The sequence below is a fragment of the Acanthaster planci genome, linkage group LG12 (genome assembly GCF_054643075.1).
Source record: "Acanthaster planci isolate LZ-2023a linkage group LG12, COTS_SCS, whole genome shotgun sequence".
NCBI classification, from domain to species: Eukaryota; Metazoa; Echinodermata; class Asteroidea; order Valvatida; family Acanthasteridae; genus Acanthaster; species Acanthaster planci.
The window spans coordinates 11119150-11147136 of record NC_141788.1 but is presented as its reverse complement, the minus strand read 5'-3'; the positions used below and the strand labels follow the sequence as shown (position 1 = coordinate 11147136).

The 27987-nt window shown below is 39.6% G+C and overlaps 2 protein-coding genes across 4 annotated transcripts in view; one reads left to right on the top strand and one right to left on the bottom strand.

Annotated features, from left to right (window-relative positions):
* Nucleotides 1-472: 472 nt before the first annotated feature.
* Nucleotides 473-27307, bottom strand: LOC110980178 (ultra-long-chain fatty acid omega-hydroxylase-like). 3 transcript variants are annotated; one of them, XM_022236578.2, is made up of 11 exons: nucleotides 27174-27229; nucleotides 16606-16655; nucleotides 15646-15855; nucleotides 14328-14472; nucleotides 12652-12824; nucleotides 8993-9117; nucleotides 7241-7505; nucleotides 5643-5839; nucleotides 5190-5323; nucleotides 4517-4664; nucleotides 473-4198 (listed from the first exon to the last, which is right to left on the bottom strand). In XM_022236578.2, exons 3-11 carry the CDS (start codon nucleotides 15823-15825, stop codon nucleotides 4027-4029), a joined length of 1539 nt encoding a protein of 512 aa, XP_022092270.2. In that variant the 5' UTR covers nucleotides 15826-15855; nucleotides 16606-16655; nucleotides 27174-27229; the 3' UTR covers nucleotides 473-4026. The 3 variants fall into 3 exon arrangements, with proteins under 3 accessions (XP_022092270.2, XP_022092268.2, XP_022092271.2); XM_022236576.2 differs by lacking the exon at nucleotides 16606-16655 and having other exon boundaries at nucleotides 27174-27307; XM_022236579.2 differs by lacking the exons at nucleotides 16606-16655; nucleotides 27174-27229 and adding an exon at nucleotides 21584-21668.
* mtrex (Mtr4 exosome RNA helicase) overlaps nucleotides 27202-27987 on the top strand; it is a 28840-nt gene continuing 28054 nt past the window's right edge. Inside the window, exon 1 of the mRNA XM_022236575.2 lies at nucleotides 27202-27479. Coding sequence (XP_022092267.1) covers nucleotides 27376-27479 — 104 coding nt within the window. The 5' untranslated portion in view covers nucleotides 27202-27375. The remainder of the gene's footprint in view (nucleotides 27480-27987) is intronic.

The following is a 27987-nucleotide window of genomic DNA, read 5'->3' as shown; positions in this document are numbered from 1 at the left end:
AGCATCATTAGTGACCAAATTGGTGTATCAAGACCTGATAGCCATGGTCCATTCCTTTCTGTAGAAGCCTGTCATTCCCATCAAATCAGCAAAGAAAGCTACTTTGAGTAGAGTGAGTGTATACTCACCGGTTCTTGAGAACCACACCTCAACCAAAAGAGATTGATTCCATGGTGTACCCACAAACCCATTTCTCAAAGAAAGCTACTGTTTGGGTTCAGGGTAAAAAGCTTTCAAAATCCAATCCCTCACCAAGAGTGTACTTCTCATTTACAAAAAAAGAACAGAATTCAGTGATGGATCCACTGTTTGGCTACGAGGAAGGAGGGTTGCCCAAAGCTGTGTTGAAAACTGATAAGTGCAAATAAGCACAGATGAAATGTGCCCTTCTAAAAGGTGTGGGGGAGGAATGATGCACTGACTTTGCCTCTCCTTTGATCAACTTGTGAAAATCATTAAGCCTATGAAAATATTATGCTTGTCTCAAGAGTAAGTTGACTTAATGCTGCCAGTGACAACATGTATGCATTCAAATTCTCACATCTACTTGAGACTAACTTTTATTTTCAGGAGTTCAACCAATAAAATAATACACTTGAAGACAAGCTTATTCAAGACAAGTCTACAAACTGTAAGAACACTATTGATAAAAAATATACAATTACATAAAGGAATTAAAACCCATTAATACTTATTTGCTCACAATTTATAAGTGATGACTGTGCAAAATTACACACATAAATAAAATATGGATACAATGTGGAATGTGGACACAATTGTTTGCTCTTGATCTATGTGGCCTTAAAGACATATTTCCTCATGAAAAATTTCTTTGTAAGTTTAGTTAGAGATAATGAGCACAAAAGCAAAAAAATACTTAACTGTTAAATACTGTTATGCAATCGGGTTTTAAAAAGACACCTGATTGCTCATGCACAAGCAAATATAAATTCTGGTAATGACGATTATTAGTTAATAGATAACTAAATAGAAGGCCATTTCTTTCACTCGACTTCAACTGTGACAAGGGTTCTGTGTCTGACCACAGAAGTTTCATGGAGTATTTACATGCAGTATCAAAATTGCACAACATGCTCAAAAACTAGATTATACTGTCGGTAAGCACTATCATTGGTTGCACATCAAAAGACTGACAGTCAGTCATAACAAAAACACATAAATACAATATAACACAATTGACAGAAAATATGAAATTATCATAATGCATTTGCATAGATTTCTGCTGCAGCTTTTCCCCAATTTTTATCTTTTTGTTTTGCATGATTGTCTTTGGCTTTGTTTTTTTTGTTTTGATTTAGTTTGTTTGGAGTATTATTGTGCTTTCTTTTATTTTGTCTTACTTTACATGCATTTGGTTTATGCTGATGTTCTCTGGTTTGTTTTGTATGCGCTATTTTGACGCTAAAAGCAAAATGTACAACTGCAAAATTTACTGTAAACTCAAAGGTGGCACATTTGGCCCCTGTAACATCTTTACTGCGCGTCAAGTTTTCTTGAAAATAAATCCGTTATCATGCTCCCAACCGGTAAGACTCATGGTATATGGGACACAGATGCACAACATTATTCTGGGTTCTACTCAAGCTTGTGTGATAATTAATAGTGTCTGGACACTCCACTAAATAAAGACAGAGAATTGTAAACCTATACAGTAAAGACAGCTTTTGACTCACTTCATCCCCAGATCAACTCACCAGAAAAAGATCTTGTGGCACGTAAGATGCTGCTCTGGAAAGGACTCTTTCTCAGAATCTATCAGTACAGAAAACCTTCAGATCCAAGGAAATTCATGGCATTCAGCTTAGTTTGTGATGAATATTCCATGTGTACTTTGATTTCTGATTGATTGAGGCAATCATCCAGGACAAACATGACAGCAGTACCAACACAGCAAAATCTTACTGTTTAATTGAGGCTATTGATCAACTGCTGAGGGCGGGGGGTGGTTACCTGACGACAGCAACTGCCACATCACAGATTCCATGGGCAATCTGGCCAAAATCCAAAAAATATCTCACAGATGTGAAAGAAGAGGATTCAAAACAGCAACTCCTTGAGAACATTTCCAATGCACTGACAGATTGCTGTACTGCAAACCATGCTTCAATGCAGCTTGTTGAACCGGCATGGACTAAATCTAAATGAACTCCATAGTCAACAACATCCTCTGAAATCTATTCCTACGACTTTTTCCTCAGCACTGCAGAACAGTGGTATAGCTGCCAATATTGTTTTGTCCATGAATAAGTTGAGGTACATATATGGAAAAGGTGACCTATGTGGTTTAACATGTTTACAGAATGAGAATCTCATTGGCATACCACCTAGATACAGGGGAAATTGCCTTTATCTTCTATTCCTCATCCATGGGACTCTTATCTAACATTATGACAAGTTCAGAACACTCCCTCAGGAGGGAACGTCTTGCGGCACATTACTCAGCACTTTTTGGATAATGGACTGATAGAAATGCATAATCTCAGTCTGCTTGGCAAACTAATGTCAGACTAATGGATGAAAAAGTTTTGCAGAGGGGCAGATGAGTAGATTGATCATGTGGAAGGAATTGCAGTGGTATACGTTCTCAAATGGAGGAGGATCCAGGAGACATGCATGCTGGAATGGACAACTGGCATCTGAGGTACTCTGATGCCACTCTTCTAGCCCTTAAGACAGGCATCTAAAGATTCTGACAAGTTTAAAGGAATGATGAAAGCTTGCATCCATATAACTGTTGAAGTGCTGGAATGTCAGTGCACAAGGTACATGTACATTAATTCAAAGGAAGAAACAAAATCTGCCAGAACACAGACATGTGGGTGTTGTCTGCAGTGTTAAAGAAAACAGCTCCTAAGGCTACTACCTGTTTTTATCTTGCAAGTTGAAGGCACAGAAAAACAGAGCGGTTGATTACCTTGACAACATGCAAAAGAAGAAGAGATACCATCTTGAAGAAAACCACAAGGCTAGGAGTGGAACAGCATCAGAGCAAGCAAAAGCAGCAGGGAGAACTTGGAATTGAACGACCAGAGAGACAGGGAGCAAAGTAGGAGGTGAAAGACCCAACAGAAATTGCTTAGAAAAGATGCTACAAAGCTTCACAGTTGATCAACTGCGCCCATTCTAATGAGCAGGTCTTAAACATCTAGCAAAGCACATACTTATTTCCATTCATAGAAAACTTTTTGTCAGAAAGTCAAAATAAGTTTGAAATCATAAATTTCCAAAGTATGAGCAAATTTGGTATTCTAACGGCACAAAATCAAACTGAAGTGTGTCCAAGGTTTGGAAAAGCAATATGCATGTGATTGTCTGACCTATCAGCGCAGCCAGACAGAAACTCATTTTGGCATTGTTCCCGAAAGACCTAAATACCAAGTAGCTAATTCTCTTAATTTTTTGCAAACCCAAGCCATTGCAAGCCATTTGACAATATGTTCCTGTCATGAGTAGTCATACACAATTGCCTTGCAGAGATAGGTGCACATGGCACATGCTACGTGAGGTGGCACAGAATGTGATTATCCAGTGGCAAGGGCTTCAAAATCAGTGTCCAAACTCTTTTGGCAGCCTTAAATGTTTAAGATTGTCCAAGAACACATATATTCCAATCTTAATTACCATTCATTAAGTTTAATTCAATTCAGTTAAAACACCCCTCTAGCCAAGTTATGGTGGGTGCATCAGCAAGTCGATCAATTATTATTGATTTAGCATGAAACAAACTTGTTGTAAATAATAAATGTTTTCCAGATAAGTAGTCTAACGATCAAAGCAGAAGGCCTACTCAATCATGTGTGTCTCTGTGAACCAAATGCATAAAAAACATAAAAATTGTTGCTATACAAAGGACTGCTGCACAGTTTACCTCTCTGGATGAAAATCTTTTGGATTTGTTGTTACTTCCTTAATAATTTGGAATGATTCTGGAATCTCACACCAACCTCACACACAAACCTTCACTCCTCTCTGGACCATATTCCTCTTTGAAACTCTGTCTGTTCTCTAGAGTTTGCGAGGCGAGATGTACAAATTTATTCCATTATCAGCTCGAAGAACCAGAGCATTTCTGCGCAAGACTGGTACGGACTCGTCAACAGACAGGTAGAAGTTGCGAAGTATTATGGTTGCAACCACCTTCATCTCACTCATGGCAAAGTGCTGACCAATACAATTCCTAGAATATAAAGGTGACAGTAACCAGACAAGATCCCATTTATTCTTGCATAGCATCTGATAACAGATTGACTGTTGTTAACCACTCAGACTGAACAGCACTCTCTCAAAAGAAGGCATCACGTCTGGTGGAGAAAAACCTGGCAGATCCTTTTCAAAACGATAAACGTTGAAAAACAAGGTGGGGGGGAAGCTGGGTTTACCCACCCCCCATGTTTTATCCATTGTTCAAAATACACGTCGACTTGGAAGGAATGTTCCCTTGCCTTTCTGTGGTAAAGATGTCTGTTCACAGTCTGAATTCAAAATTAATTCTCACCTTGGGCCAGCTGAGAATGGCACATATGCATATGTAGGGATGGACTGGATCCTTTCTGGGGCAAACCGTTCTGGGTCAAAGGTCTCTGGGTCGTGCCAAACATTTTTATTGTGGTGCAAGCCACTGATGAGAATAGCGACAGATATGCCTGTTGAATTGAGATTACATGTGTTCTTATAATTCAATACTATAAAATATTAAATATTCACTGCACCTTTTATGATCAGCATGCACTGTTTGACACTCAAGAATTAAAACAGCCGGATTTCCAAAAAAATCTACCAACTTTTTACAGCAACTGTATTTAATATGCTCTATTCAGAGAGACTGGGAGCAAGGATTACTTTGGTACAACTGAATATTCAGTACAGTAGCAGAAACAATTTTAAGAGCACTCTTGATACTGTTTTCTAATTTCTAAAAGTCCAACCTACTGGGGTCTCATAAAAGTACGACAAGGAAATACAAAGGGGGTAGGCTGTTTCAGGATCACCTTTGGCCTTTCCTTCCCTTCCCAAGGTTTGGAATTACACTGGCTGCTAGGCAGCATTTATAGACTGGAGAACACTGTAGATGACATTTCTTGAATGTCTTTCCACAGGAAGTTAAAGAAATTCTACTCAAATCAGAATTTAGTGATCCTATGTTAGATGCCCGATGAACTGCTTCTTACCTTTTGGTATCATTCTGCCATCAGGAAAGGTCACAGATTGGGTCAAAGTTCGCATTATATGGTAGACAGGTGCATGGAAACGTAGACTCTCTTTCAAACATTGGGCCAAGTATGGTAGATTGTTGAGATCATCCCTTCATACAGTAACACAATAACAGCAACATATTAAATGCAAGTTATGCCTGAACTCAAACAAAAGTCAAAAAGGAAAATGTCATCAACAGAATTTTTTTTCATCAAAAGCAGACTGCTTCCTAGGGAGGTCCAATACTTGGCTTTCTTTTCCTCTCAGGCTTTGACTGATTTTCAACCCCAGGCTTTGAAGTTGTTTGCTCAGTAAATCACATTTTGATGAACACTCATGAATTTTCATGTACAGTCAGGTCACAGCACCAAGACTGAAAAAACCATAACATATTAATAGTTTGGAGAATGATTTGATTAAAAACAAACCAATGCAATTTGTCATCTGTTCTGTCTGCCAGAAGGCTGTCTATCTCTTCCCTACACTTCTGCTGGAATTCAGGAAACCTGGCCATGTTGTATAAGAACCAGGATATGCCCGATGCAGTCGTATCATGACCCTCAAACATGAACGTGTCTACTTCATCGAAAATCTCTTGGTCTGTCAATCCCTTGCCATCAGTGTCCTGGGAAATAAAGGAAAGTCCAGGAAAATACAGCTCAGGTTGAAACCAACAGGAAAGAAAATGCATCATTCAATCAGGAGTACACAGAAAGACCTTGTAATCTTGGTCTACTCTGGAATTGGAATAAACCGTGTGTCACCATAATTTTGCTTTTCACAAGACCAGTCAGGAGTGATAAGGTGAACTACATGTACATGTATGAGAATACCTTTGTCACAATTCATTTGAATGATCTGAGACTTGACTTGGTATTTAACAGCTTGTGATGTCCTCATGGTGGACCTGCACAGACCTTTGATTGATCACAATACTGTGACTGAAATAAAACATTAAGGGAAAAAAGATTTTGATGTTCTCACAGTTCAGACTTTTGCCACTTTGTAGAGACGAGTTAAAATGAGTTTTTAGTATACATTGTATATCTGCAAAGGAAATGTTTATCTATACATGCAGTGGTTTCCATTTGTTCTCTTCTCTGTCTCTCACTGCATCCGTCCCCGTCTACATCCATCCCTCCTCCATCTCCCTGTCCATCAGTCCCTGTCCGTCTCTATTTCCATTTCTGACTCCATCCATGTCTCATTCTCTGTCCATTTCCATGTCCATCTGTTCCCATCCCCTCGTGTTCCTATATTTCTGTGCCCATCTCTGTCCATCCGAATCTCCATAAATCCCGTCTCAATCCCTACCCCTCTCCATTTATTCAACTCTCTCTTCATCCATCCCAGTCTCCTTCTCTGTCCACCCCTGTCTGTGTCCGCCCATGCCTCCCTCTCTGTCTGTCTCCCCCCTCCCCTGCAAATCCCCATCTCCCCCTCCATCTGTCCCAGTCTCTGTCCATCCCCATGTCTGTACATCTTGGAGTAAGTCAAGTTTGATTTTGTTTAAAAAAAGACACTTAAAGAGCAAAATGTCTGCTTCTGTTGAATGTGTTGATGTCTATGTGTTGAGAGTAGCTTATATGAATGCATTTAATTTGACAATTACATGAGGTGTCCCAAAATTCTGCCCTTTTGAGTCAGTTGGGGATGGTAGGGGACTATGTGAGAGTCATGTTAGGCAGATCAGGTAACAAGCAAAGACACACGTAAGTAATGACGAGTACCAACTCACTGGAAACTGTTGTATTTGCAATTAGGTGAAATGGCTTCCTCAAGCAGACCATTGAGCATTCAACTGAGAACACTGACTGTGCCCAGTGGAATAGCCATTGACCATATCCAACTTTTGAGATAGTCCCTTAAATTCATCCACAATGTTTTCTCCAGGGGTAGGTCCCAAAAATGCACTTAAAAGTGTGATGCAGCTGCACTAGCAGGCATGCCTAATAAATACCTTTTATGACTGTTTAAGATTAGCTTTCACGGACCTCATGACACCCCTCTTCAACAAGAATCTCACCTTTGCACAGAGAAGGATGTCCAAGAAGTCTACGTGCTTCCTTTGTCCAGTTTTACTGTTGGTGGTCTCTGCTGCTAGAGTCAGCCTGCGTTGATGGATGATATCACGTGCATATTTGTGAACTGATTCAATTGCTCGATGGAAGCGCCGCCCACTAGGGCTTAAGTTGTAGACTGTGTCCAAGTGGAAGGGAAGAAAGCGGAAACGTTCTCCGACCAACCGGGCAATTTCATAAATGCCTTTGATATATGGGTGATCTTCAACACTACAAGAAAGATTAAAATTGTTTAATAACAATAAGATCTCTCACAGCATATGAATGATATCTAAATTCGGAGTGGTAAGGAGAATGCATTGTAAATGTTATGAAAGTCACAGACATACCGGTATTGTATATGTGCCTCCTTGGTGAATTCAGCATTGAAATACAATGAACATGACAAACAGGGAGCCAAATATTTGTTACAGATAAATACAAACATAGGGGCTGTATCAATCCAATGACAGCCCATGAAACTGCTGGAGACAGTGAACTCTGTCAATTTAACAGTTTTGTGTTCAAACCTACAGACCAATTTATGCTCCATCAGGTGCACGTACATATTCAACTGGTAGATCTAACAAGCAAACAGCCATAACATTAATTTCTGTTCGCATGAAATGGAGGTCCATGTGATTTGAAGTCAAAGCTCCTTAACCACTTCATGCCGGAGACCCGGAATCGGAGACGTATGGTTTATATGCATGGCCGGGGTCTCCAAACTCGGACAAAGGAAACAGGGCCCTGTAACAAAAGACCGTACTCCAAACAAAAAAACCAGGCTGCTGGGCATTACCAACATTTTTCACTCTCAAAAGTGGTGATAATCCAGCCTTGTTTTAAACCGTATACCAGGGTTTGGGGCATTGAGAGCGAGCGGATTACCGCCGGGGACAAAAGCGCTCCATCACCGCAGCGATGAGCCACACAGCACCGCTGCACGCTAATCTGGCCCCTGTTGAAAAGAGGTCAGCAGTGCACTGAGCCAGGTTCGTGAACAAAAGAAAGTTATATAACACAGCACAATCTGGGCTCTGTTTACAAGGCTGCAGGCCTGGCTGAAATACTCGGGCGTCAATGAAGGTCACCTGTCAACTTAGAGTAGTGCCTAAAGATTACTTTGTGCGGCTATAAACGACCGTTAAATGAAATAATGAATTTTTTAAGGATTTTGAAAACGGAAAAAATGATAGTCATGCCGGCCCAGCATCATCAACATTGAAAAATGCCCCGGCATGAAGTGGCTAAAAGCAGTGTATTCAAAATGTCATGAACCAACTACATGTGCATGCAGTGTGAAATGACTTATAGAAAGGGGGAGGGGGGGTTAAGATGTCTACAGTGGACAAAAAATTTTATGTTTACCAAGATGTATAGTCTTGCTTGGCGTACTACTTTAGAACCTGGCAAGAGTGAGGGGCCACCTCCCCTCCCCCAAGAGATTATGTGTTTTGAAGAGGAGGGGGGCTAGATGGTTTCTCTTTCTCCTGAAAGTGTGGTGAGCACAATGCAGCAATGCAGCATGACAAGTTTATTTTCTTTTGTCCTTGCAAGTTCCTACACTTGGCAATGAAACCTCAATCATACACTCATCTTAAAACTTTTAAATTGATAGTTTTGAATTTCTAATAATTTCACGGGCTGGTTTCAGTATCTCCATGGGGTGCTTTTAAACAGGTCATCCCATCCTGCACAGGTTACTGTTGTCTTACGTTTGACAATTACTCTCAACACTGAAGATACATTTCAGTAGGCTATCCAGCATGAGGAGGCTGATATGACTGAACATCTCCATAGACTGCTTCTCTTCTCCGTCACAAGCAGCTTGCCATTTCTTCTGCACTTGATTAAGGTCAGAAAATAAAAATAAAAACAAATGCTTGGCTCTCTAGATCAACAGTCACACAGCCATCACAGATTATTCCCAAGACTACTAGCCATACAAATTGTCTTGTCTCACATTGAAACTAATTAAATGAGCTATGTGGAACGATCCCTTGAATTCTTTTAATTCCACGTCACTTTTTGTGGCATGAATTATGAGTGGCTTGTAATTGACTAAACTGCAAATCTTGCCATTTGCATGTACACGTAGGTACTTATGCTGTACATGTATACGTAATTCTTACATGCATCTTGAATGTATTATCTTAAAACACTATGGCTGTTCTTACATGTAGTTCAACAGAAAAAGGAATGACTTCAGAAGAGAGTCACTAATTAACTACTGGGAACGATCAGCTGAAAATGCCATTCAATTCCCTTGGAATGAACTCTCTGCAAAAACAATTAATGACTTGTATGGACAGCACATGAAAGCCAGTATGGGTTTAGAAACAATGCATGTGTTGTGCAGGTTTCTAGGAATATCACGTACATGTTTGCTTTAGCTGGCACTTATCAACTGTGCATGTCCAATTCTGGGGGTTACTTGCATACATAATAAGGCTTACTGATTTCTGTAGGAGGCTGGCAGATGTACAATATGTAAGGAACTATCTCTTTTGGAACCTGTGTGGTTCTAAAAAGAACTGGTAAATTAGAACTTGATATTTTGACCCGGATCCTCTAGTCATCCTCTTCCCTCTGAAGACAACAATTTGGGCACTGGAGGAAAAGATATCCAGCAAGGCAACAGCGCACATCAAAGCAAGCTGCAGTGGATAACTAGTGTATTTACCACTCAAATGTTGAATGAACAATGTTGCCTTGTTGGTAGTCCTGTACACATGTAAAGGTCAATATAAACCATGCCAATTATGAGCAAACTGAAAGCAATCAAGAAATAAAGCATCAGGTAGACTGAAAAGGAGAATTACTGAAGGCATCAAGCATAAACATCTCTGAACATTAATCACATTCACTGGCTTGTGCAAGGTGCCTAACACTATCCGTGACCTTTGGCCTCTGGCCGAACACAAAGAACATAACACTGATGACACAGCAGTCCACACAAAGGATGGTACAACTCCCAAGGATGAACCTGATTACAAGTACCTTGAAGCTAGGATCAACTCCAGTGGTAAAGACCCCAAGACCCAAAGAGGACACGTGTGGCCAGTGCTCAGTGCTGCTCCACAGCAGGATCAAAGTCTGGTCATTAGCGCTCAACAATAACTTTAAAAGGTCACCGTTTGTGACCATGGTAGGGGCAGTATTTCTCTATGGAATGGAGACTTACACCCTCACAACTATTATAAGATGTAGGAGACTCTCAATACAGGTAGGTGCTACACTAGGATGCTGTGTATGGCCCTGAACATCTTGTGACAGGATCAGATGAGGAATGAGGACCTTTACAGTGACAGAAAAGATCCAGGAACGCCCTCTTAAACTTGCAGGCCATTACATGCATGTACGTACATCATCCTGAGCTGGCTTCTACTGCAGTCTAACTGATCTCTGGGAGCTCACATGGGGCAATGCCTCATATGGGGAAAGGTTCTCCTTTGTGGATGGCACCATCCTGGCCACTACTATGAAGCAGTGCTTCTGCATACTTGACCAGGACTTTGGAACAAGATCACACTGGCTACATGTAGTTTGGCCATAATCAGATAATGGCCTCAACTTGATTGGTAGACTGCAGTCCCATGCTTCTTTTTGGCACCAAATTGGACCCCTGGAGTTGGAGACAATTTTCAGTGATTATGCAACCCACCTCGAGCAGAAGCACCCCCTCATTGGTTGAAAAGAGCTGTGTTGGTCAGATTGTTCATTTTGTTAGTGGCGTTGTGACTGCAACACTAGTGTTTCCTAGTCATTCGTGAACCAGCAATGTGCAGTTAGTACCAAAGGAACCTCTGTTGGTCCAAATAGCACCCTCTCTTGGTCCAGCTCGAGGCTCATTCCTTTCTATGATTTACTTCTGTGCAGTTTATTTCCTTGTCTCTGGGGCTTGTTTAAATGTTTTACATTTAAATTCTATCTGAAGTCTGACTATCACTACATTGGTCAAAGTGAACGTATTTTAGAAATTTTTAGAAATACCAATTCTTCAGGAGATAGGGCATGATACAGATGTGAAGGCACGAATTCTGGTGAACAATGCAGGCAAGATAGTGTGTAAATGTATGAGTTTTGCAGTTTGGAGGACATGCATCTTTGTAGAATCCAGAATACTTTCAAGTTTGGATTTATCTGTTGCTTTGTCAAGTAATGAAATGATAATATTTGAGAAAGGACTATGATTAGACAACGAACATGAGATGCAGCAATATGGAAAGCAGTCAAAGTTGGCGTCAGATACCGGACATTGCAATGCAGAGCAGACTCCACTGCAAGATGATATGGAAAGATGTTTTATCAGTTGTTGCACATGGGCTGATAAATGTGGGAAATGAAATTACCAGCTGAGTCTTGCTACTTATCACAGTACGGTACCTCATCAATAATAGCCATCATACATGTACATGTACACCAGCAACCATGCATGTATACACCCAGAGCTTGTTTGGTCATTTAATCTTCATCGGAAAGTTGTAAGAGCATGGATTTCTCTAATCCATGTTCTTAAGTTTTAGTGTAACAAATTTTGAATTCTTAAAAGAAATTTGGCAAGTCCTGTCTCCAAAAAAGAGCCGACGGCTGAAATTCTAAATAAGACATACAATTATCAAAGAGCAGATTTTTCGGTTAAAAAAATTCTGACCATAAGAAATGTGATGATGTGTTCAGTTGCCTATGCCAGTTCTCTTTGTTTGACAAACTTTCACATATTAAGAGATGCAATTTTAGCATTTGATCGTTCCCATATTTCCCCATCTATCCCCGCAAGTGAAAGTGATACGTATGCAAAAGGTAACATTGTAGTCATACACGTACATGAAGCTAAACCTTTCAGTAAAGACTGTCAAATTTGAATGCTACACAAAGCATCTAAAATGGCTACAACCTCCTGATGAAGACTGTATAATCAGAATGTACCCCTTACAAACCCCTTTTCAGAAAACCTGTGGTTATCACTTAAGTCAACATTTCCCAATACTGTGTTCACAGTCTATAATCAGGGGAAACCACAGCAGTGGCCAGAGCTGAAGTAGCAGACAGGGTGTTTCTAATGCAAAGCAGGTGGAAATCAGAGTTAGCCAAAAATGGCTATGTACACGTGTACATGTAAACAGAAGTTTCTAAGCTTCTTTCAGTTTCACTTATTGTTGGAATACGGGCCTTTCACAATAGTGCCTCCCCAAGAGTTTGCAACGTGTTGGCCAATCACAATGAGCCAAATCTGCAATATGCATAAATGCCAAAATAAAGTCCAATATAAATGTACGTACATGTATATAGGGTTTATTCGATGGATTGGCATGATTGGTGGAAAACTGGTAATACATGTCTTCTGTTCATACATCCATTGCTCTATACTCACAACAAGGATATCTCCAGATTCTTGGAAGATATCAACATAGGGCTTGAGAATGTCAAAATGAAAGCCTGGTGTCAGCAGACGTCTGTTGCGTGCCCATTTCTTGCCAGTAGACAGCAGCAACCCATCACCAATCCACGGCCGTACAAAGCGATACATATTCTCTGACTTAGGCTCTGGATGTACAAGAAGCAACACAAACTGAATGACAAGGTATTTTAGTTGAAATCCACTAGCCTTACTGTAGGCTTACATTATGTACATACGTGAGTAGTTCAAACTTTTCCTAGGCCAAAGGGTTTTTGCAAGAATGATGCCCCCCAAAAGAAAAACAACAACTTTTTGCTGTTACTTTGCCGTTTGAAAAAAAAAAATAGTCGGTTTGATCACAAAGAGTAGTTAGAGATCAGTACTTAACACTGGTCTTGATCCAGAGGTCAGTTGGTATATTTTTCAAGCCCTTGGGTGATAGTGGTTTGTGAAGTGGTTTTATGCAGGTACAAGTACAGTACATTAGAAGTTTGTCTCGTAACTTCCAAAGCCTGCCCTCAAGTAACTTGTTTTTCTGGACTTCCAAAGAGAAAGCCAAGTGCAACAGAACATCATTTGTTGACTACTGACACAATAGATACTGATATAAAGGTACATATATGTACATGTATGTAATGCAGTATTACAATATTATAGGCCTATTTATTTGTCAAATATGATTTTGTGACACTGGGAGGACTGGATATTTTCATCATTATTACTAAATATCTTTTTCTATGAGATTAGAAGCTTTCCCAATACGTTTGTATTAAATGATGCAGAGAACACACATACACACATTACGCGAAGGAAACATCAACTGTTTAATTTTTTTAAATGAGTTATTTTACAATGCTGCATTGAAGACATGATTTTTTTTCATCAATTACAGGCTTTGACTTTGATAAGACTTTGGGGTTAAGCTTTCAGAGACAACTTCTGGTACATGTACTGTACATGCACAGCCACCTACTTGACATGCTTGAGCTGTAACGATGTAATTGCTATTACACAAATCAATTTTAGGACCATAAATTGATGACAAATCAGCACGACAATGTAAACATTTGGACACTGCAATTTCTATCACAGAAACAAATGTGGTTTACTATTGTTCAATGAATTCTTGTCTCAAAGTAAACCAGCTCAAGACCAACCAGGGCACAGTGTATACAATATTAAGATAAACGGTCGAGAGAACATCTACAAATCCGAAGGGATATTTCCATTTTTCATACAATCAAAAGGTATTTTACAGAAACACTGCTGGAAAAAAAACATGTAAAACATGGCACAATCCAAGGCTTTTCATGCTGTGATTAATACCGGTAACTTCTGTAAAAATCACTTTGCTGTGTGCCCTCTGTGATTTTACAGTGCACCACTGTTTCAAATCTCTTCATTAAAATTGTCAATTACATGTAGAATGTACATGTGTAAATTGTGAGGTGTTCTTGATTTGATCCTTTTAGATTCTGCACTCACAAGAGACCAGCATGCTACATGGATGAGTATCCATCATGAGCACCCAGCTCATTGAGTTGGATCTGATAAATGGTGTAGAAATTGAGAGATTGAACATCATGGCACACTGAATGCAAATTTAACTCCTCTATAACACTTAACAAACTTTAATACACTTAGGTTACCTGAGGTCTTGAGAATTGTCTTGACTGTGTCCGGATGAAACACACAGACAAACGGCATGAAAGGCCCCACCCAAAAGACCAAGGCATACATGGCTTCATCTACACTCTTTCTTCCCCATGCTATTGCTTTCTCATCAGAGGTTGCCTAAGAGGAAATTGGTTGCATTCATAATTGTTTTCAATAAATATGACAGTGTATTGATTACTACATGTCATGGAGAGAATAAAAGTACAGGTACATATGATGGGATAGTTTTACTCCTTAAAACCTCATAGGGGCCTGGTGATAGTACTGGACCAAGCCTAAGACACTGGCAAGGTGCATTATTGTTATATCAAAAAACCCACACAGTAAAGCATGTCATGATGTGTATGAGTCTACTAACATGTCGGTGTGGATTGTAATGATGCATTCTGGCACCCTGGCCACAGTTTGGGAACAGCGAAATGCCCATGTATTCTTAAGTCACAACACCTATTTGTCAGACGCGTGCAACATGTGTGTTCTACCTTTATAAACAGGGTATGCCACTGCAGAGATGGCTCTTATAATTCTCAGCAGCAGCTGATTTCACGAAACTTTATGCAATGGCGTAACTCCACTTATACCACATTTTATTCCTTAAGTTGTGCAACAAATTAAGACTAATTTTACTAAACTTACGCACTGCGCAAGTCCGCAACTAATGTAACAAATTAACTTGCACAGTCATTTTAGGTGGTGTAAGTTGCGCCAAGCGAAGTTTAAATGAACAATTTGACTTGCTTATCAGGTCTGGTTAAGCCTCATTATTGCTGAACTTAAAAGGATTATACGAGAAACGAACAACTTTGTTCCAGAAGTTGTCAAGTTGTCAGAACAGGCACATCGAAACCCCTAAATCAGCATGACATTCATACAACAATGTCCATCTCATTTGAGTTCCATATACTGTACATGTAGTTGGTCCCTTTTTCTCCTTAAATGACTAAGAAATGAAGTGCTAATGGAAAAATAAATAGCTGACAATAAAAACATCAAATTGAAGTATTGTACATGTCTTAGTTTAGCTTCCACTTTAAAGATGGCATTTCATTTGAAAATCATTGCAATGGTGTTTCAGATGCCTATTTTTTCCATTTCTTGGTCAAATGACATCACACACCATCTCTTCCATGACTGCCAGAATCTTCAAATATTGGTAGGTTAATTTGTCTACATGCGCAAACTACACACAAGTGCATGTACTGGTACCACACTTGTCCTTAATGACATTATCTGTAACTCCTGTCACAGAGCCAAACATACTCATGAATCATTCAACAATGGGGTCAATACCTTGTGTACATGGCCAAAGAGCCAATGTCTTTCTGGTGCTTCAGGGAAGGCCTTCAGCTGCTTCTCTAGTTGCCATTTTTGCAGTAGTAACCCACAAACAGCTATGACAGCTGACGTGACGGCCAATGTGATCAGCGTAATGCCAAATATCACCAAACCAGAAGTGCTGACGAGTACCATGGCTGTAAGCTCTCAAACGCTAAATGAAACCTGTAAATAGGAAGACATAAATTTCAGAGCAAATAAAGCATTCATTCATACTTTTATTTTATCTTTCACTTCATGCTCTGAAATAAAGTGAGTATAGTATGTTCTGCGTTAATGAGAGTTGTCATTTAACCTTACAATTATATTTGTACTTTGTAACTCTACAATTCCATGACCCCAATAACTTGGCATGCACTGAAATTGTCCTCTTCCTGTGCATGTACTTAATTTGTTGGAAAGGGAAAGAGAGGAAATAGTCAAACATGTTATAAGTAATTATATAGTCAGCAGGAAGTCGTGGGTTCGAGTCCCACCCAAGTACATGTACATTTGTGTTTGTTGGGGTGTTTGCTTCTTTGTTTGTTTGTTTGTTTATTTGTTGGTTGGTTGGATGGTTTGTTTGTTGGGGTGTTGGTTTGTTTTTTGGTGAGTGTTTGTATGTTTGTTTGTTGGGTTGTTGGGTTTGTTTGTTTGTTTGTTTGTTTGTTTGTTTGTTGGGGTGTTGGGGTGTTTGTTTGTTTGTTTGTTTTCATAAGCTTTCGGGGAAAACACTGAGTATATATAAGTATATATATATTCTCATAAAATGCTTTTTTAGGTGATGATACCACTTCTTGAAGCCAAAGTGATTTTCTAGTTTGATGTATTTTGTTAATGATCTGATTTTTTGTTGACAACTGGAGCGTCAGATGTCAGTACAAGGAAAAATGGACAAAATGAGTGGTATTAAGCAAGAGAGACATTCTTGCTCACCTGTACAGGCCTACTGTACTCTGGCATCTCAAAGCAGATGGTCACCGTTCCTGTTTGTGTCATCAGTCGAGATAAAGCGTTTATAATTGTGTATCATCAGAGATGGATAACGCTCTCTGTGTCTCTTTGCGTAAACATTGAAACCAGGCTAAGGTTGTACAAGCCACAGAACTGGATATTACATTTTTGACAAGAGGTACATGTATGTTGTATGTAGCTTCAGGTAAGGGTAGGGTTTACACTTAAGTATACTAGTGCTTTACATTTTGTAATATTTTGCCATTATCTTCATGACAGCAGACAAACAATTATGAAGTTGAAGCTCAATCGCAACTACATGTATTCTAAATGAAAACTTAAAAAAACAAGTGCACCAAATTAGGAGAGTCCTATAAGAAAACTTTCTTTAGTTGTGTCGCCCTGTATATTTGGTTGCCATAGAAACAAGAGACACTACAGAAAGAGACATACATGTGTGAAAGTATATTCAATATATCAAGTGCATGCATGGTTAAAATTCAATGAGATTTGGTCAAGCTAAGACCAATTGAGGGTCCATCTTTTATCCAACGTTCTAAGAAATTATGCAAAAAAATCCCGGTATATGCAGTTTGAAGAGATTTAAAGAGGCTTCTTGAGAGAGAGAGCAACTTTCTTTCTGTTAATATCCTTTTGCCTGCTCTTGGGGACTAAAGGATTAAAGAAATATTGGTGGAGGTCAGTCTCGGAGGGAGAGAGCACTGTTATTCTCCTGGCTCAAGGGCTATGTTTTTCTTTCTAGAAATTAACCACTATATTATGTATATGTATGGGGGTGACAAGGTCATTTATACATGGATGCACACAAGACAGTGAATTATGGCAATCTATTATGTTTTATAACATACATGTCCCTCAATCTTAACTGTAAAGAAACTTTTAAAAGTTTCTAACTTATCTGTTTTAACTCAGTTAACCATTAACTCAAAAGCAATTCAACAATTAAAGGAATGATTTTAGTTTCTCTAGATTCAGTTTTTGAGTTGCTGCTTGCAGACTGTTCTTGTCATTTGAGGGCACCATAACAAATCAAACAGTTTGCTGAAAGTGCTTGACCAGGCACCATGTGTACATCTGGAATTTACAATGTTTGCACACTGGATGTCTTGGAAGTGCTCCCAATTCATGCTGCAACAAATTTCATGCACAAGTCTATTTCAGTAAACCACAAGTGATCATTATTCAGCCTACCAAGATAGAAAAGCAGCAGGAAGTGTGCTATAACATTTGCTGATTTTCTGCTGATTTGCTGATTTTCTCACCAAAACTGTCTTAAATGTAAACAAATTTTCTTTTATTAACTACACGTATTTTATCTTAATCTTGAGAAAAACAGTCACAGTTATTTTAATTACAGGTTTTGCCTTTATACCGGCACAGCAATAAATTCATGAATACTGTATACTCAGTGCTTGTCTGAGAACCTTTTTTCAAAGGGGCACCATAAGAAAATAAGCTACAATGCATTACAACGGACATTATTCAAAGACTTCACATAGGGGAGGGCACCTGGACATCCTTTGGGGGTCAGGTGCCCCCCTCCCCATAGTTACACCACTGGAACCCAATGTGAATATTCAAATCCATAGTCAGATTACTTAATCCAGATTTTAACTTTCTTAAACAATAAAAAAATGCTTTATTATACAATGTATTTACATGATCTTTGTGGACTCGTAGGATCTTAGATCTTAGGCAAGACTGGTGCAACTGCAAGTGCAATATTTAGCCAGAGCAGTAACTCGGAAAATTAGGGGAAAATGAATTGCCAATCTCCCAGCCTATCTGGGATTCCTTAGGCCTTCCCTAAAGGCTCAAAGGTCATGTCTGCAATCAAATTGGAGAATGGATTATTATACCCATCAACATGCAGGACAATTAAAACCTGGGCACTGACAAAACTATCTTAACATTTCTGGCAGCAAAAATTTAACCAGCGTAGACAGCCGAAAGTATCTTGGGATCTGCATTACCAACAATCTATCGTGGAAGAAACATATATCTGAAACATCTAAGAGAGCACAGAGAGTACTGAACATTTCTGTGGAATGCTGGTTAACTCAGACCGATGCCAACTCGTACGCATGTATGCAGACCAACTCATATGAATGCCGCCTCATACATCAACCAACTCATTTGCCAACCAACTTGTATGCCAACCAACTTATACGCCAACAATCTTATTGCATGCGTACATGTAGTTGACTTATTATATACTTGGAATACCTTCAGCTTTCTGCAAAGGTACAAAAAATGGAGACTCTGAAACTCATTTTGATGCAAAAGATATTTGAAGCGAGATTTTTAGAGCAAAAGGTAGCTTTTCTTTTCATGCGATCTGGACCTACGAAAAAAACAGAACAGGATTTTGAAGAATGTTTTATGTACCTGGGCAAATTTTTTCTTGATTTTTTTTGGGTGCTACTATTTTATCTATCAGTATTTTTAGATTGATTGATTTCCTACCTAAACATACAAATTCTCATTTTTTTGGGGGGGGGGAAAGAATGTTGCTCTGAAAAGAGCCTTTCTATAATGTGAAAGGAACAGTCTCTTTTGAAAATGCATGGCTCTAAAAACAGCCGTTGGGGTTTGTGTTCTTGGGTTCTTGAAACAGCTGGACTGTGCAGATGGCTGCAAGTGAATAGAAGCCCTGGTGGCTGCTCATAGCTGGAATCTGCCTGGCACTCCTCTGCTGGATGTGGCACATCTTGGATTCTCTTACAAGAACTATCTGGATGCTGACCAGCTTGGCCTCTGCATGTAGAGGTGGGATGATCTGGTACATGTATCCTCCAGATCTTCCAGCCTTGAGGTTCAACCTGCAATGCCACCCCTCTACCGGTACATCGTTGATGGTGCGAATGCTATGCTTAAAGATTGACCAGTGCTTCAGTGGTCAAACACAGCTGTTGATCCAAGTACTTCAGACATGTTGGAGGTACTCAAACAGATGGCTCAGGAGGGGTTCGTTGACTTTGTTCTTGAGCTTGATGAAGGAGGGCTGGATATGTTCATGTGGTAGGAATGGAAGAGCCATCAACTTCTGCATGGTGCACAGCACGCTAAGCCAGGGCAATGGCCTCTGTTCCAGATTGCTTGGATCAAGTGGAACAAGCACCATTGAATGTGACGATCAGGGAGAATAGCTCAAAGTACTGACCACAGTCCAGACCCAAATCCACCACAAAAGGCTGGATATTGCTTTTGTAGTCCATGTTCTAATTACACAAAGGTGTGGATACTCAGCAGCTAGGTGAAAGGCTTGTGGACAGCATTGAAAGTACCATCAATGTACCAGGTCTCGGCTTAATCAAGAATGATGCCTTATTCTGGGGTCATGAAGAGCAAGTGTCTTTCTTTGTCAATGATAATGTTCTTGACTAAGAAGTCCACAAGGATGAAATCAGTAGCCAGTTGAAACTAGAGATCAGTGGGATTTTGCAGCCTTGCTTGATGATGGGCTTTGCTGCCACCTCTTGGTATACTTGTAGCCTCGGTTATCCATCAGAATTAGCTTTCCTCGCTGAGTACCCCTTTCCAAAATCTTGTAAGTGACAACAAGGTCTTGACCAGCATTAGAGATGACTTCTGGGACAGACTCGTTGGCAATGCTTTCCTCCTTGGGCAGCTGAGGGATCTGAAATCTACCAGAGACTTCAAACAACGCGTTGGACTCCTCTTCACTACAAAGGGCATGCTCGTCCACTTCCATTACATCTTCACAAATTCCAGGTGGAGAAAGTGCTTGGGCAGATGCTCTGGTACTTTCTCCAACTGGAATCGCAGACTCGTCAGTAAAAAACAAGGCACATGTCGCACAATGCCACGATGCAAGCTCAGAGTTGTTCATGAACCATTCATAGTCTGCAGCAGAGAACTCTGTGTCACTTGTCAGCACGCTTGTTTCCTCCCTCCACTTAGTTTCTTTTATTGTTCAGGGCCAAACACTTTTGTGATGGAAACAAGATGTCTGATGTAATTCTTCTGTTATTCAATCATCTAATGCAGAAGTAGGAGCAGTGAAATTCGTGCATTCTGAGTTTTCCCAAGAATTGAAACCCATAAAGGTGAAGCCAGCGCTGAATGAAGACCATCCTGATGCTCATTAGCTTGCTACTTTTTTTTAAAGCCAGATTCAAGAACTTAAGTTTGGTTTACACAGTTGTTACACCCCAGGTGACCTATACAAGTCACCGTGAGGGTGCACATTAAAATTATGACTCCAAACTGTAAAAGAAGGAAACAGGTAGGCACTTGTAGGGCATGTGTTGGGGTCGATGTTACTTCGACAACGCATGGAGTCAGAGTCTAAACTTAAATACATTATCTGTTACTTACTACTAATAAATCTAATCCTAGAGATTACCAAAAATCGATACTACGCACACCGTGGTCCCAGTATCAAACATTCAGTATCGATTCTTCAGTATCGATTCTTTACACGAAACTATAACTGTCCACACTATAACAAGAAACATGAACACCTTAGGTTCCAATCCAAATCTATCAGTTGGTCAATTAGGCTACAGCATGCTCTGTACTGGATTCGCGTTTTGACCTGTTACACTCCACTCAAATTAGCATGGCCAAAGGGCCTAATTCAGGCTGTATCTACCACACGCCTGAAAAAGTTCGCTGATACAAATACGCACTGAATTCACTCCCCAGTGGGCCTAGTTATTAAAAGTTAGAAAAATCAAAGTGCGGGTTTAGGCGAGCCCTGATTCACTTCATGTCCCTGCGTGTTGCATAATGTCGTAGTGGTAAGAAATCTTCATGCCACATGATACATGCCTAACTTGCCAACAAGTAATTACTGACCCGTCAAAGACTCATCCTAGTTGCCATTACATGAAAATCTAAACAATATAAATCACTTGTCTACTTATTAAGGACCTCATAGATTGGCATGAAAAGAAAGAAGAGCATTACATACCTGTAAAAGAAGGAAACAGGTAGGCACTTGTAGGGCATGTGTTGGGGTCGATGTTACTTCGACAACGCATGGAGTCAGAGTGACTCAGAACAAAGACTCCACACATGGCCCACATGTGACCACACTGCCTTTCAGGAAGCATTACATAACACCGTGCTACTTCTTCTCTAAGCCGTTTCCTGTCCATCACCACTCCTACACTGAACAGTTGTAGGATTCCACTGTACTAGCAGCAAGCACAACCATAGAAAATGGGGGGGGGGCATGTTCTTGAGATAAACAATGTGTACCTATTTCAGGCCCCTACACAGTGATTTTATTTTGTCACAACTAACTAAAAGTTGAGTTGATATTTCAAAGTATAGAATTCAGTAGGGTTAATGGTATCAATGAAAGTTGCTTTATGATGAGTCAATCATTACCCATGGGTGAGTTTCAGTGGCTTAAAAACTTAGGCAAGTTTACTCCTGAGTTTATTCTTAAAATTCCACCAAATGACACGTGTGGGTACATGTTTGAGGTCACCTTAGACTACCCGCAGCACATGTCAAACACAACAACTTCCCGCTAGCGCCTGAAAATATGTCAATTCCAAATGAATGGTTTTCAAGCTACAAACAAAATTTAATTAGCAAAGGCGAGCAAGTAACCTCTGTAGACAAACTCGTGGCCACTTTAGGCACAAAACATAAATACTTAGTTCATTGTCGTATGTTGCAAAAGTACCTGGAACTCGGCCTCCAGTTAAAAGAGGTACACCTTGTAATGTCGTTTAAACAGTGGCCTTGGATGAAGAGCTACATCGATAAATATACCGAATTGCGTAAATTAGCTAAGTCCGATTTCGAGAAAGACTTCTTCAAACTGATGAACAATTCAGTTTTTGGCAAGACGATGGAAATGTCAGATTCCAAATGGACGGGTGTTTATTGAGAGACGTACAAGACACAGATAAGTACAAAAAATTGACCTTTAAACTGAATTACAAATCGACGGTTCCGTTTAAAGAGTGCGACCTTTCATTCGTGGAAATGTATCGCGTAAAGACCAAGCTGAACAAGCCTATTTACTGCAGCGTAAGCGTGCTCGACTTATCTAAAACTTTGATGTACGACTTTTATTAAAATGAGATAAAATTCAATTTCGGCGATAAAGTAAATTTACTTTACACGGATACGGACAGTTCACTCGTTCAGATCCAAACTGAAAATTTAACCAAGTACCTGCATAACAAATGCGAGCTACATGTATTTGACTGTAGCAATTACCCACCTGGCCATAAACTTCACGATCCCAAAAACAAAAAAGTCATAGGCAAGATGAAAGACGAATTTGGAGGTAAGGTCATTTTGGAAGTCGTTTGCATTAGACCTAAGATGTATTCGATTTTAACAGAAGATCAAAATTTAAAGAAGGCAAAAAGCGTCACTAAGGTCGTAACCCAGAAACGATTGTCGCACGAGATGTATAAAAGCTGCCTATTTTAACGGGCGCAGCATTTAAATAAAGAGCTGTTATTTAGATCAGATAAACATCAAGTGTACACCATCAGGCAAAATAAGTTAAGCCTCTCGCCATTAGACACTAAACGTTATATATTACCAAACGACATAGACATGTTAGCTTACGGACATTATTTAGCTGGTGGTAATTTGGTATCCTCAGGTACGACTTGAAGCTCTTCTTTGACGAAACTTCTATTTGGCCCGTTTAACAGATAGTACAAAGTGGGCCCCGTTTTTAATTTTTTAACCCCGGCTAGCTTACACTGACTGGTACGCTTCTCCACTTGACAAACGTCCACTGACCAAATTGGATCTGTTGCCCTTCTGACGGTGCCTCCCTCCTGTTCACCCGCGTAATATAGGTACCGAACAACCATGTCCGGGGGAAGTTCTCTTTGGGTTGTTTTAGGAAGTGCACTCGGTATTTGTTTCACTTACTTGGTGGTGGTTCTTCTACTTCTTCGTCATAGTTAATCATTAAGCCAAGTTTTTGAGCTTGCTCTTTTAATTCGGTTTCTGGATCAGGGTAGGACTCGTTTGGTCTTCTTAGTCTCATCTTATAATAGTGATCAAAACCATATTCATCCCATTCAAATGCTAAATGTGATTTGCCTTCTAAATTTTCGCAGTTGATGCAACAATAACAACTATAACAATTTGTACAATCGGTACAGTTTCCACAATCGTAGCATCTTTCACAATTTTCACATCCAATATAATTGTGGCATCTTTCGCATCCAATACAATCATGACAGTCGGTACAACCATAAAAATCATCAGGCAATTCTTCGGGTTCATATCCATCAGGTAATTCTCTGGTTTCGTCAATCATTAGACCCAATTCTTCCAAGTCTTTGTCAAAGTCTGTTTTTACTTTGGGTAAAGGGTCATTTGGCATAATTAATATAAGTCTTTTATAAACGCTATTTATAAATATTAAAAAATCTTTATCGCTCTGGTTCGTACAATTGATACAATAAGTACAGTTGGAACAATCAATGCATTCGATACAACTTTCACAAGATTTACAGTTCCAACAACTATCACATTCCTGACAAGATTTACAATTAGAACAATTGGTGCATCCTTCGCAACGTGTGCGATTCCTGCAGTCCTGGCATAAATAAATATGGCGACAATTTGAACAGTTGTTAGAATCACTGCCGTCTATTACCTTAACAGACGCGTTTACGTTTTTGCAAAAGTGACAATTGACATTGTTTGGTTTTTCCATCTCTAATTTTATACAAGGTTTTAAAATATTTTTTTCATTTTTTCTCAAATCTTCATTGTTTTGCATTTCTAGTTTTCACAAATCTCCAAAATAAATCTCATTTATTCTCAATCTTCAAACTCGTCTTCAAAATCAAATCCACTAAACACTTGTAGCACAGATTTATTTGAACAACATTGAACCATGAGTACCATGGTATACATCTTTTGGGTGAATAAAAGATTGCGCGTCACAACTCTTATCGGTAAATTTCTGGATATTTGATGAGTCAATAGGTCTTTTTCGGTGATAAAATAGAGAAGCATGGGGATCTATTTTACATACATTCGGTTCTTGGCAGTGTAAGGTGGTTTAACCACGTACTCTATTTTATAAGGTCATCAATTTCGCGACTGGCTTTGTAGGCGTTTATGGTATTAGACGGAATGTTAGACCCGATGGCGACTTGAGATTCAATAAACCTATAAACAGCTAAATCTATGTGATCGAGTACATTTGCAGTAGGTTGCTCGATTTGGTAGCATATTTGGCGGCCCTTGATATTTTCGGGGGTTTTGTACCGTATTTATCCAGCAGGTTTATGCCCTAACAGGGTTCGATCGTCATAATTAACAGGCTTTTTCTCATCCGTTGTAGTGACAAAAAATAGACGAGCTGCAGACAGAAGCATGTTTATTGTCTTTAATCACGGGTTTTGAAATAATTAATTTACTCGGGTCAAAAGGACCAAAGGTGACGTGGGGATCACAGTTGTCGGCATTGAGACGCTCGTGATCGTCGGTTACGATGTAGGTTTGGTTGGACATTGTTTTTATATATAGTCCGCTTATTTAAGGCGGTTGTAAACTGTCAGAAGTCACGAGGGGAATTCCCTGTTCGTGCAGAGAGGAAGTAGAAGTCACAAGTTCAGGCCGGGCAAGTCGAGACTTGTAGCGACCGGGAAAGCAAGGGGAAGTCCCCTTATGTGCAGTAGAAGCGCCCGGGTTATATGTGCGGTAAAAAAGTCGGGGTCAAAGGTCAAGGCAGGTGAAGTGGAAAACCCAGGCACTGTGGGCAGTGGAGAGTGAGGAAACAGAGTGAGGAAGGGGGGTGACATCAAACTGTCAGTTTCCTTACTATTTCAGAATCTTCATTTTTAATTTTGATAACTTTTTCATTTCCTGTATACATGTATATCCTGTTTGCCATTTCTTAGACATATTACTCACTGCATTTTCCTTGTAAGAGTACATCCACACAGTGTCTTGTACAGTGTATATTGCTCCGCCTATTTGGCCTTGTTAGCCCAGAGGCTGTGGCACACTTCAGCATGCTTCATTTAAGCTTGTACTATCATCCACCAAGGACTTTGTTTTAAGGTGAAATTATTCATTCACAGTCATTGTTCTAAGAATCCAGCTAAGACATGTGACTATAAGACTTTCCTTTCTTAAGTTTTGTGACTTGAACTACATCCTGTTTCTAACCGTATATACGTCCTGCATCATTGTACAGCTCCTCAGTATCCAGTATCCAGTGCCCAGTATCCAGATCCAGTAAGCAGTATTAGTCTGCTTTTCAATTCTCCAATTCAGTCAACAGTTAGCTTACAATTCTATCGCAACCTTCTTGGTCATTCTTGCGAATAAAGTTGGCAACAACACTAAATCAACACTGACTCTCATGACGACCCTATAGGTGTATGCCTGTGCATCAGATTGATGCATGGTGCATGGGGAGCAAGATGCAAATAACAAGCGCATAAACCACACATGTTGCTTCAATCAAATGTTATCAAAAGACCCTGTCAAACACGAAAAGATTTAAAGGAACTTATGACACCTGACAAACTTGGTCCTCTATTTTTATATCTATTTATTAATGACAAAAATTACATCAAAACTGTGCTTCAGTGATCTTTCACACACCACTAAAAGTTTCAAGCCCAACTCAACTGTCCCGTATGTATGCTACATATGTATGTGTATTATTGATAAAGTTCTCTATAATTTAAAAGATATTGTTTACTTTACACTTCCTCTGTGACTTAATTAAATATCTCAGTCAAACTCTGGCATGTCTGGAAATGGAACCGATGAGGACCATGACTCCATGTGGTTCAAATACATTGATGAAAATAAAATTTGTGTCCACCCCCAAAAAGTGACAGAATAATTACACCTAATTTTAATAACAAAAAATTCATAACTTCACTATACTAACAGATATTGAGCTAAATTTTATACCATTCACTTTCTTTTGAAATTCTCTTTCCAATGGTACTAAATTTGTGGGGGTAAAAGAAAACTGAAAAGTGTTGGACTCCCTACTTTAGGCATGTTTGTTAGGCTTTATGGTTGTTTGTGGAATGGAGAAGAACTTCTTGGCATTGAAAGTATAAATGCCGTGAAGAAACTTAAACAAGTCAACTACCATGTACATGTACATCAGTCTGCCTTTTAAGCTTAATAATCCTCCTATTAGTCTTACGCCCCTTCTCGTCATGAAGATTCAAAGTTTAGGTTAAGTACTTTAACCACAGAGCTTGGATGAATGGGAAAAGAAGTTAGGCCTGCTATAGCTAGCCCCACTAGTGTGGCACGGATCACTCCTGATTTATCCCTAAGGATAAATCAGGAGTGATCCGTGCCACACTAGTGGGGCCAGGCCTGCTATGGCATGCATGACCACACACTACCGTTGGCGTGGGCCCAGGCCTATGACAACTTATACAAGGTAAAGCAAAGAGTCATATCATGCTACAAGCACAACTTAAAACTCCTAAGGTACATGTGCACGGATCACATAATCGTAACTGTGTCAATACAGGAATAGTAAAAAATAAAGCTCATCACATTTTCAGGGTACTTACTGCGTTCGTTGCCGTAGCTGCGACATCAGGATAAACAAGCCATTATGATCAGGAATTAATCTTAACAGAACTGGTTCCCTGCTGTTCGTTTACACAAACGGCGTGTCCATATCACCAGCGTACCAGTGCAGTGGATAGAGGTTTAATCCCACGTGTTAAGTTGGACACAGACGACGGTAAATTCCAAACTGCGATCAGCAACATGGCAGATGCGTTTGGAGGCGATTTGTTTACTGTCTTTGAAGACGATGATCAGACCGCCAAGAAACGAAAGCGCAACCCAGTCCTGGATGGCCGGAAATCGAGGTTAACCATTTAAAAGGCGTCATAATGTATTGTTAAAAAGAAAAAAACTGTTGAAAATATGGTTTTAGCTTAGGCCTTGCTGCACTAATTTCGTGAGAAACTAGGATTCTTGTCTGACAAAAATCTGTGTCAATCAGGTCATGTTGTCTGTCTTGGAAAGAGTTCCATAATGCGGTAAACATTTGGTCCCAATGCACAAACCTGTGAAACTTGTCTAAAAAAACGAGTGTTTTGTTTGTAAATGCTTCAGAATTTTCTTAGCTAAATTTTACATTTAGTAAAAATGATATACTTAATGTTGTCACTGTGCATGCAGTGCAATCTTCGAACATTTTGAAAGTGCACAGATTTTAAATTTGGGCCGATGAAAGTTGATCTCATGGTTCTTGTCACTGCCTGCATGGAAATTTCAGCCCACATCAAAAACGTACGCCGTTCACTTGTTTTTAAAAATTGCGTCAAGATCATCAGTCTAGAACCGAACGCTAGCACTGGCTTTTACAGAAAT